This window comes from Eurytemora carolleeae, unplaced genomic scaffold (genome assembly GCF_000591075.1).
Source record: "Eurytemora carolleeae unplaced genomic scaffold, Eaff_2.0 scaffold1565, whole genome shotgun sequence".
NCBI lineage: Eukaryota > Metazoa > Arthropoda > Copepoda > Calanoida > Temoridae > Eurytemora > Eurytemora carolleeae.
Window position 1 is genome coordinate 40,380 of NW_019397449.1, and position 12,582 is coordinate 52,961.

The 12,582-nt window shown below is 29.6% G+C and overlaps 1 protein-coding gene across 1 annotated transcript; it reads left to right on the top strand.

Moving 5' to 3' along the window:
* Positions 1 to 8,031: 8,031 nt before the first annotated feature.
* LOC111714358 (uncharacterized) lies at positions 8,032 to 12,582 on the top strand. Its single transcript, XM_023489449.1, has 4 exons — positions 8,032 to 8,138; positions 8,538 to 8,687; positions 11,342 to 11,415; positions 11,955 to 12,582. The coding sequence occupies exons 1-4, from the start codon at positions 8,048 to 8,050 to the stop codon at positions 12,456 to 12,458; spliced, it is 819 nt and encodes a 272-aa protein (XP_023345217.1). The 5' UTR covers positions 8,032 to 8,047; the 3' UTR covers positions 12,459 to 12,582.

Sequence of the window (12,582 nt, forward strand, 5' to 3'; positions counted from 1 at the left end):
GCAAAAACATTTTTATTGGTCAAAAATTAAAATGATAAAAAATACTTTTTGGCAAAAAAATTAGTTTTCGCCACTCTCCATGTAATATATTGTTGTAGGATCTGTATAGTTTAGAAAATAAATGAAAACCTAAATATTTGTTTAACCAAGATATTCTCAAGTTCTCTGATGACTGGAGAACAGATGCCAGAATTTTTAGCGACATTTTTCATGGTAAATTAATTCTCTTCTACCAGGAGATTAATTGAGAGTTGACTTACTCAGGGAAATATTCTGTGTCACGGTAAACTAAACTATAATTTATTTAAAACTAAACTATATTTCACGCAAAACTAAACTATGATTTATTTTAAACTAAACTATATTTCACGCGAAACTAAACTATAATTTACTTTAAACTGAACTATAGTTCACGGTAAACTAAACTATAATTTATTTTAAAATAAACTATATTTCACGCAAAACTAAACTATAATTTATTTTAAACTAAACTATATTTCACGCGAAACTAAACTATAATTTACTTTAAACTGAACTATAATTCACGGTAAACTAAACTATAATTTACTTTAAACTGAACTATAGTTCACGGTAAATTAAACTATAATTTATTTTAAACTAAACTATATTTCACGCGAAACTAAACTATAATTTACTTTAAACTGAACTATAGTTCACGGTAAACTAAACTATAATTTATTTTAAACTCAATTATAGCTCACGGTAAACTAAACTATAATTTACTTTAAACTGAACTATAGCACACCGTAAACTAAACTATAATTTATTTTAAACTAAACAATATTTCACGAGAAACTAAACTATAATTTACTTTAAACTGAACTATAGTTCACGGTAAACTATAGTATAATTTACTTTAAACTGAACTACAGCACACGGTAAACTAAACTATAATTTATTTTAAACTAAACTATATTTCACGCAAAACTAAACTATAATTTATTTTAAACTAAACTATATTTCACGCGAAACTAAACTATAATTTACTTTAAACTGAACTGTAGTTCACGGTAAACTAAACTATAATTTATTTTAAAATAAACTATATTTCACGCAAAACTAAACTATAATTTATTTTAAACTAAACTATATTTCACGCGAAACTAAACTATAATTTACTTTAAACTGAACTATAATTCACGGTAAACTAAACTAAACTATAGCACACCGTAAACTAAACTATAATTTATTTTAAACTAAACTATATTTCACGAGAAACTAAACTATAATTTACTTTAAACTGAACTATAGTTCACGGTAAGTAAAATTTACTTTAAACTGAACTACAACACATGGTAAACTAAACTATAATTTATTTTAAACTAAACTATATTTCAAGCGAAACTAAACTATAATTTACTTTAAACTGAACTATAGTTAACGTCAAACTAAACTATAATTTACTTTAAACTGAACTAAAGTTCATTGTAAACTAAACTATAATTTACTTAAAACTGAACTAAAGCTCACGGTAAACTAAAGTATAATTTACTTTAAACTGAACTAAAGTTCATGGTAAACTAAACTATAATTTACTTAAAACTGAACTATAGTTCACAATAAACTAAACTATAATTTACATTAAACAGAACTATAACTCACGATAAACTAAACTATAATTTACTTTAAATTTAACTATAGTTCACGGTAAGCTAAAGTATAATTTACTTTAAACTGAACTATGGCTCACGATAAACTAAACTATAATTTACTTTAAACTGAACTAAACACACGGTAAACTAAACTATAATTTACTTTAAACTGAACTATAGCTCACGGTAAACTAAACTATAATTTACTTTAAACTGAACTATAGCTCACGATAAACTAAACTAAAATTTACTAAAATATAGTTCACGCTATACTAAACTTTGTTTAATGTCAAACAAAACTATAGTTAACGCTAAACTAAACTGTAGTTAACGTCAAACTAAACTTTAGTAAACGCCAAACTAAACTATAGTTTACGCTAACTAAACTATAGTTCACGTTATACTAAACTATAGTTCACGCTAAACTAAACTGTAGTTGACGTCAAACTAAACTTTAGTTAACGTCAAACTTAACTATAGTTCACGGTAAACTAAACTATACTTTACGCTAAACTAAACTATAGTTTACGATAAACTAATATTTATTTCACTGAAAACTAAAGATGGATAGATTTACTATACATTTACATATATATATATATATTATATGGATAGACAGACAGTCAGATATATAGCCAGACACCCAGACAGGCAGACAACTACCCAGACAGACATACATACAAACAGAAAAATAGATAAATAAATAGATAGATATAAAGATTTAACACGTTGCAAAATATAGATTACATTTTTCAAAGAAATCAGAAACTTTTCTTTTTTTGTATAAATAATACATTTATTATGTTGCTCACAAAATCTTTGATGATCTATAATTAAAGCTATTTGAAATCGTCAATTATATTAAGATATCTACTATTGTATAACTATCATCTTTTATTTAAAAGAATTCAATGTTTTGAAACAAAGGATTATTAAGGTTTTCATTAAATAAATTTAACATCTCGAGTTTTGTAATTAATTATCGTGGTTTACCTTAAAACGGAATATTTCAATTAATTTGTTTTTATTTCCTGTCTAACTAGTAACTACACTCTTTGTACGAGTCACTCTGGATGAAACAAAAACTTTTGACAGATTTTTAGAAACCCGGTTTTGGGAAACCTACTATTTAATTATTTTTAACGTTTTAAGCCTAGGTATTTCTAAACTGTGCACTCCAAAAAAAATTAACTTTTTTAAAATTGTCTATAGGTGTATTTTAAGTTTTTAATAGATTTTTGTTTTAAAAAATTGCCATTTTCTCAGATAGATTAGATAAAACTTTTTAACTTGAAAAATTCTTATTTAAAAAAATCTTAAAATAATGTAAAATATGATTTGTTTTCGTAAATTTGCGTTGATAACCCTAATTTCCGGTTAATTTCCGCTTGTTACCATAACAATTCAAAGGGGAACATGGAAAAATCCCTTGGGCGCATCGCATTTTTGAAAATTATCCTCTGATAAATTCCTGTATCCGTCCCTTCTCAATCTAGTGATCTTTAAAACTGTAGATTTGAGAAGAACTGACCAAAATAGAGAATTACTTAGTGAGATCCGTTTTTCTTATCTTGAATACTTCGTAAACTCGTTAAGAAAATTTTCCGGTTACATATTAGAAATTCAAAACATTTTTGTTCTACACAATAGCTCTTAAATGAATCTTGATGAAAAACAAATAATATTTCAATCTTACGAGTACACAATTTACTTTATTTTGACGTGATTACCATAGAGTAATGGTATCCTAAGTCTAACTGATGAGAACCAGGAGAAATATTTAACAACAAACACGGAAAACTTTTTAAAAATCTCTGTAATGTTCAGGAAAGTATATATTTATAAAGACATATATATCTGTATATATATATGAGTTTAAAGGGACTGTAAAGGAAAAATGAAAGGTGGTATAGGCTGAAACTTGAGAATCTCAAGAGTTAAACGATACATATAAAACATCTATATGATATTCCTGTCTCGAGAAATTGATATAAAACTGTGTGAAATTTATACGAAAATTCATATATATGCAATTTTGTATAAAAGTAATATTCAGCAAATACAAAACCAATCTGAAAATATATATCCCACTGGAGCCTGATAACCTCAGGTTTGCTTCTATTATAATTTTTAAATTATTATTTTGCATTTTTAATAGATATAATTGATAATATAATTATACATAGTATGTATAGTATGTATTACGTCACCAGAACTTCAGCCAATGGCAGTGCAATATACTGGTCATAGGATTTCTGTCTGTACCACGTGACAAGGTTTCATCCTACCCCCATGTTAATTTTTCCTTTACAGTCCCTTTAAACATGTTTATCGACTGATGAGGATCGAGAGATCAAAAACAATTCTTATTAATATAAATATGAAAAACAGAGACTGCTCTGATTATTGCTTTATAGTATTTTTAAATTGTGAACGCACCCTTTAAAAAATATAGTCTACATCTTTTTAAACTTATTCCCTCTTGAAATGTAATATGAAAAATGCATATTTAAGTTAAAATACAAATATTAATAAAAAGATATTTTACTGTTGTGTTTTTACATGGTTGGCGGTTCCATCCCTCAAGTTTATTGAGTGCAACAGTGGTAGACCAGTCAAGTGTGTCCAGGGACCAAAACTTTTAAATACATCCTTCTCCCGAAACCTATCTTTTATATAGGGGTTGGAACTTTTAATGAAATTCCAAATACTAAACCACTTCTATTTTTTAATTCAGAGGTGAAAACTTTTGAAGCCTGAATATAAAATTTAATATTTTACAGGTTGGTAACTTTTAAATTCTTCCTGAACACTTAGCTTCTCGCATTCCAGGAAAGAAAATTATGAATTCTAAACACAAAATGAATGATAAAAAACTTAACGTTAATCAAAGGATAACAATCTTTTTCACTTTACGGAAACCTCAGACCCTAAAAGTATCCTGATGGTGTATTGCAATTTTATAGATATCAATATTTTGCTCAGTAATATTATTTTATAAAAATAGTTACTTTTATATTCTTTTATTCTTTTAATTAAAACTTACACTAAAACGGAAACTTTTGAATTTTCTTTCAAAGAAAATCACTTTAATTTTATGTTTAACTTAGAAAATCTTTTACTTTCAAAGTTTATTCATATGTTGAACTTTCTTTTTGTTTATGAGGGGGGGGGGGGAAAATGTAGTAAAACCTAGGATCTTCTGAGCATTATGATTAGAGACATTTTTTATAAAACTTAATTAAAAGTTGTAAGCTTTGATAGACAGAAAGATATTCAAAGAAATATCAGCATGAAAATAAATTGAATATGGAAGTCTGTAGTTTTAACTTTTTATGTTTTTCTTCTGTTTCTGGAAAGCACTAAATTTCTCATACATAAAGGAATTGAATCTTTGCCACAGACTCAAATTTTCTAATCCATATTTATATCTTTGCAACCAAATATGGTGTGCAAATTTTATATTTCAAATATTATTAGAACGAACAGGAATATCTATGGTCTATGGTATAAGAATGAGAAGATCAGAGTTTGTGCAGGCAAAGATTTGCTTTTTTGCCATCAAGTTGAATTGTCATGTTTTTAAAAACCCTGTAGATGTGTGCAATGAACAAAGTTAATAATCCATCCAAGTGTTTAATTTGTTACTAATCGCGTGAACACTGTTCGGTTAATTACAGTAGAAGCCTAGATCCAAACAATGCTTAATATCAGCATTGTTAATCATCTCCTTATAAATCATATCAAATATAACAGTATTGTATATCTAAAATTCTAATCATCATAATTAATCATTTATGGTTAGTTAACTTTATAGTTTTGAGATATAATCCTTTTTTGTAATCCTTTACATAATAACCTAGAGCAAAGGAACTATTTCTATAATTTCATGTGATTTTCTGCCTTATATAATATATTCAAGTAGTCATATTTGGTATTTCATGACCACGTTGACGCGTTGCGACGCATTGGCAAGCTTTCGGTAATTATGAGAAGAATCGACAAAAAATCGTTTTTTTCCTAAAGAATGCTTGCTTTGGATAAAGCTGTGCCATTTATAGAGTGGAAATTTCGATTCACAGAGGTACCCGTAAACGCTTTGTTTGATCAAGAAAGCATGAATTATCCATAATTTTATCATCGAAAATTAATCATTTAATCAATTGTGCGTTATCTACGATATAATACAATGATATAAATTGTCAGAATTAAACACTTTTCAAACTAGAAAACACTTTTTATCTTGAAACTTCTACAACAGTCCTTTACAAAATAGATTTTGTTCAAAATATAAAATTAAAGACTGTGCTTTTATTTAGTTTTTAAATATAAACACTTCACGTTTTGTGCAAAATGTCGAAAAATCTGTTTTGTGAAATACTATTTTATGTATTCCCAGCCCAGTACTGTACTTTCAAAAATATGTTTTCTTTATTACAAATACGAATTTTTAAAACTATAATTCATAAAAAAATATTTTTAATTTTCGGCATCTGAAGTCTTCTTGAAAAATGGGTTGTAACTTAGTACTGGTGAAACAAAGCTTTCTTCCGTTAACGATTCACAACGGTACCTTTAAAAGCTTTTTAGCAAGAATGAATTAGATATCCATGTTTTTGTTTTGTAAAATTGTTATTTTCATTTGTGATTTCTCTGCAAAAGTGACTTGCCCATTGTTTGCTTCAGAAGCTTTAGAAAAAACGACATTATCTTCCACATCATGGATCAGATAAAAGTTTCTAGGGTACTGTTGTGAATCGGGAATGTTCCTCTTAAAATGGAGGTTCACTTTAAATTATGTTTACAATCCCTTTAATAAGAATCTTTTTATTTGTATGACCAATACACAATTAACAGTACCAACCCAATGAATGATATTCAAATTTGTTAACCCAGTATTGTAAAGAATCAATTATCCGATTCGTTAAACATGTTCTATCTGTGATTTAGCTGTGATTTCCCAGTTTACCCAGGCGTGGAAGTCACAGCTAAATCATAGCTAGAAAATGTCTAATGAATCGGACTCATATTTCCTAAAAACTTATTGACCAACCTTTTCTGTGACACCATACGTTAATTAATAAATCAAAATTGAAAGGGGAAGTAAAGCCCTAGATTTCATTAATCCCGGGGGGGGGGCTGACCTCAATAGCCCCTTTTATATTTTCCTCTATCAGAGAGATATATTTGAAATATTTTTATATTTAGTATTTATGTGGAATTTGTTTTGGCAAAACTTGCATAGATCTTTTGTGAATGTAAAATTAGTACAATTAGTAAAATAAAATAAAGAATCTAAAAACCTCAATTAAAAAAAGTAGATTTTTTTCTCAATAAAGATTCATCATACGTGAATTGAACATTATTTTAATTAATTAATTTAAATTAATTGTGAAACTGTTCTTTTGTTACCATTTTTTGGACGCATTTACTTTACTTTTGTTTTAAATTAAGAATCGAACTACAAAATTGCGTCTCTACTCTGTATTGGTTTATGACGCGGAACTGTCGCAGATGACGCAAAATCCGTCACCTGGTCTTTTAGATCCCCGTCCCCCCCCCCTTCCGTAAAAACCGTGTACTAATAGCGTAAATATTTTTAACTATCCACTTTATTAGCATTCAATATTACATCTTATGTTTAATTTTTTCTCACATCCTTTCCTTCCTTTCCAACTTACTCCCTTTCTTTATTTCCTTCCTTTTCTTCTTTTGCTTCTCCTTAAATCCCTTTCTTATCTTCCCTTCCTTCTTTTCCTTTCTTTCCTTTATTCCTTTCTTCCCATTCCATCTCTTCCTTTCTTTTACTTTATTACTTTCATTTCATAAAATTTTAATGAGGAATTTTCAGATTTACAAGTATTTCCATTATATATATCATATAATTTTATACAAATGTTTATGAATCAAATATATATAAAAGATGGGAATTCTACAGGGTGTCTCACATCATATTAGATCGTCAATCGGTTTAAATTACAATTTTTGGACTAATCAGAAAGTTTAAGAAAAATCAATTATTTTGACAAATTGAATAAGGCAAATACAAAATTTTCTTGCGGAAAATGCTAGGTTTTTGGAGTATTTTGGGGTTATTTCGACGTTAAAACTTGGAGATAAGCTAATAGGATATGGGACGCTCTGTAGTTAAGTTAATCACCTTTCTTCATTAATATTGTAAATTGTTGCATTGTATGATGATCTGCTTTAAAGTCCTGATGAACGAAAAAGAAAACTTGTTTACATAAACATGCTTTACGCAGTGTGGGATGCACGCATTGCATAAATGCGCAAGCGACACATCTTTTCGAGGATTTTTCTGCACTCGCTATTTTCTAAAATTCCACATCAGATGACTCGCTGTGCGTGACCTTCAGTGTAGCGCAACAGTCGTGCCGAGCCTTACAACAGCCAGGCCTGGACAACACCAGCTTATGGTGTTGGTATATAAACCCTTGGTGATGTACCGGGGAAACAGTTCTTCATTTACACACGCACACGCAACTGCGTGCTTGAATATAGAGGGTAGGTGATGCACTTGTATAACTGTTTGCTTATGTAAGCTTTGTGATCATCCATTTATTCATTAATTTTGACTTCTATCGAGGAGTGGAGGGGGGACATTGTTTTTATCTGCTATATTTCAAAATGCTTTTTGTTTACTTTAGATAAGTAATCTTATTTTAAAATTTTAAAATCCATGATAATAAAAAATCTCCAAAAAATCAAAAATGTTTCCTTTTCTATTTATAAACTTGACACAACTACACGTCCTAGAGGCACTCTCCAGAAATATTTCTTCTAATGCTTATCATTTTTGAGTAGAATGAAAGTTTTAAAAAATATTTTTTCCTGGTGCTTTTGAACAAATTAAAATCGATTTTTCGCCAAATTTTTCATAGAAACGATCTTTTTGTTGTTTAGGAGAAATGCTGAAGTTCTTGGGTATCAGTTTGGCTGTTGGTGCAGCATTGTCTATTCCTATGGAGTTGACAACTACTAAACCAGAAGAGACGACAGAGGATACTTCAGGAAGACTGCTCTCCCTCCCAGATCCAGAGAAATGTGCACAGAGTAAGCTTTAGATTATATTGATACATTTAGTTTAATCTTTTTATTTTATTAATCCGTTGGTTTATTTGATTGTCTCAGGGATTAATGGATTTAGAACTTAGAATTTAGATTTTTTTACAGTTTTACCCTAGATTCTTAGATTTACCTTTTTTATTGATTAAATCATTATATAGTTTCGTAATTGAGTAAAAAAAATTTGATTAATTAATCAGTAAAAACTTCATTATTGAGTAATCCTTAAACAATTCCTTAATTGAGTAATCATTGAAAAATCGTTAATTGAGTAGTCATTACACATATCCTCGGTTTGATGATCATAATATTTGAATTGAGTAATCATTAAACAATTCCTTGATTATGTTAGCAATAAAAGCTCCATCTTTGAATAACCATTAAAAATTCCTTAATTTAGTAAAGAATAACATAATATCTAAATTAGGTAATCATTACACCATTCCTTGATAGAGTAATCATTAAACAATTCCTTGATTAAGTAATCATTACACAATGCCTTTATTGAGTAATCATTACATAATTCCTAGATTGAGTAATCATTAAATTTTAGGTTATTTCTAAATAATCAAAAAGATAAGTAATTATTATCTAATTCAAGTGATTGTTTTTAGTAAGCATTTCATAATTGAGTAAACTTTAAATAATTTAATTATTAAGTAACTAATATATTATTCTTAAGTAATTTAATCTAAATTGTTTAACTTTTCACACACCCCCTCCCCCACGGTGGGATATTTTAGGGGGTCAGTGGGGGTGGTGGGGGTGGGGTTTTTTGCCACAATACTTCTCTTTAAATTCATTTGTCTTGTGTTTCTTGGTGAGAATTGACAAAATGAATAAATTCAGATAATCTTTTCATTTACAAACATTGTATCAATTGTAGCTAGCATTGATTTATAATGATTTCAATTTATAATTACTTTTCCCGTTCATATATTTATCCTTGAATGGAACCTGTCAACCCGCAATATATTTGTCAAAGCGAGCTTTAACGAAAAAAAGAGAAAAGATTCAGGGGCGCCGGCAGCACGCCAAAACCTTGATTTAATCAGGGTAGCGTGTTGAAGAATCCTATTTTCAGGGTTTTCAATGAAATAGCGGGTTTTCGGTCGAAATTCTTTTAAACATTTAAACAAACTTAGAAACTTCTCTCAAAAAAAATTACTGGTTTAAATCCTAGCTACGGGCCTGGTTTAAATCCTAGCTACGGGCCTGGTTTAAATCCTAGCTACGGGCCTGGTTTAAATCCTAGCTAGGGACCTGGTTTAAATCCTAGCTAGGGACCTGTTTTTGCTCGATTTTTGACAAAATAATATAATTTTGTTTAATTTACAAGGAAACGAAGTTTAAAGTGGAAGTATTGTCAGGAAATAATGATAAAAATTTTAAGAATGGTTGATCATTATAGTTGATATTATACAATTAAACCTTCACTCTGGTTCCTAGACCACTTTACATACACACAGTACACAGTACAGACACGTTTAATAGTTGATATTATACAATTAAACCTTCACTCTGGTTCCTAGACCACTTTACATACACACAGTACACAGTACAGACACGTTTAAACTATACTGGGAAAATATTGCACATTAAAATCTAATTTTATTTTACATTTTTAGATAAAATTATAAAATGTATCTATTGTATATGTTATAATATATTGTATATTGATTATAACATTATATATTGATTATTATATCATATATTGATTATAACATTATAAATTGATTATAATATTACATATTGAATATAAAACGCCCTGTGGGTCCATTTAATTATTGAAAAAACTTCTCTTAAATGAATCAATTTTTCAGTATTTAAAAATTTGGCTAAAAATCGGATTAAAATTTAAGTTTTTAATTTTTTTCAGTTGCTTCTTTTATTAAATTTCAAATTGATCTATTGAAAATAAATTTATCTTGATAAAAGAATTACGAACCCTTAAACCAACGGTTGACCAATAACATGAACAGAGATACAGTTTAAAATGTCGCCTCACTGGTTACAGTTGTTGAACAATAAACAGGTTTAAAACCAAATATATAATGTGTGTGTATACTGTATAGAAGCTAACAGTCAACCAATACTAGATATATCTCACATTTACTGTTAAACCCCTCAATGCACTTTGGTCAGAGATGTGTACGCAATGCATCCTATGAAAGATGCACTGCGTATAGTGCTCTGGATAAATAGGCCTCAGTATCATTTTCCAGGAATCTCAGAAATGATTGAAAAGGTATAATGGTTGGAACCGTTAGCTTGGTTTATATGTCACGACATAATGTAAAATGATTTAGTTCCTTCAAATTCATGATTTTTTCTACTAAATTACATTTGCGTGTTATAATCCTCCCACCCCCAACCTTGATTTGAAAAGAACCATGCGCAAGGGTATTATGAATGAGACAATGGGACAAAAAAGATTTGAATCTTAATGAGCATTGAAGAAGATAAAAATTCTCATTTTCAACTCTTTTATTATGTTTTAATGATAAGAATTCCAAAGAAGTGGTTTTATATCTTTTAATATAAAACTCACATAGAATTACGAAACAGAAATACAGATTGTACAATTGAAATGAACGAATAAATGAATCAAAAATATGTAATTAATTAATTGATGAATTTAGGACCTAATGACTTTGAGCTTGGTGGACACAAATACTGGTTCTCTGGAAAACACGAAAACTACACTGATCATAAGGTATTGTTGCCATAATTTATTAAAACTTTGATCATTTATCAAAACTATCTCTTTCTTTGTCATTTTCATGATGATTTGTTGAGCTAAAAGTTGATTTTAATGAATAATATCAAATTTTCGATTTTTTATGTTCTGCCTTTTGTTTCTTAAAAATTTCAACGATTTTGCCTTAGAGATAAAAGATGGATTACATTTTTTGGGGTTAAAAACTGTTCTTTGGCTTGTTGGATACCATGGGCAGTCTCAGTCGGCCCAGTACCAGTTCCCTTCCCTTTATTCTTATTACCTGATCTGTACATATTCCACGCCAAACTAAAGTAAATCTCACGTCAGATTGAAATCTTATATGTCTTCAATCATAACTCCTCTCATTGAAAAGCTATCGAGAAGAAGAAAAACTATTTTAAATTTATATTATATTACCGGATAAATCTGATTTTCTCATATTTGTGACAAATTCAAAACAAGAAATTAGTGTACGAGGTCACAATTAATACCTTCCTTCCTTCTTTCTAGTTCATTGTGATTGTTATATTAAGGTTGACTGGTTGGACGGACGGAATATCTGTCGTGAATACTGTATGGACCTCGTCTCTCTGGAGACACCGACAGAGGAGGAGATGATCAGAGAATTCCTGAAGACCAACGACCTCCCTTACATCTGGACCTCAGGGAGGTTGTGCAACTTCAAGGGATGTGACCGTGAGGATCTTCAACCCATCTGGGTTAACGGTTGGTTCTGGTCTGGATCCGGAGTTAAGATGGCGCCCACCAACTCTACTCCTCCAGGCTGGAGCTACCAACCCTGGTCTTATACCGGACACAAGACACAGTTCGAGGGAAAGAACGTCTCCCAGCCCGACAACGCAGAGTTTGACATCAACGGCAGCGTGGAGGCGTGCATGGGTATGCTCAACGATATCTACAGCGATGGAATCAAATGGCACGACATTGCCTGTTACCATACCAAACCCTTTATTTGTGAAGACTCTGATCAGCTTCTAGAGTTTATCCGTTCCTCCAACCCTGACCAGGAGTTCTAAGACGACGTTTAATCAAATCGTATTTATTATTCCTTATGCTATTTAATGCCATTGATTTAACTTATATCTTGCCATTCAGATACATGCAGACCGCGGCAATTGCCAATAAATTATTCCATATTTA

Bases quoted from the DNA above. Each gene is read 5' to 3' on its own strand.
- LOC111714358 (XM_023489449.1), top strand. From the start codon at position 8,048: ATGGTGTTGGTATATAAACCCTTGGTGATGTACCGGGGAAACAGTTCT. The intron at 8,139-8,537 runs GTAGGTGATGCA...TTTGTTGTTTAG, and splicing joins TGCGTGCTTGAATATAGAGG to GAGAAATGCTGAAGTTCTTG. The intron at 8,688-11,341 runs GTAAGCTTTAGA...TGATGAATTTAG, and splicing joins TCCAGAGAAATGTGCACAGA to GACCTAATGACTTTGAGCTT.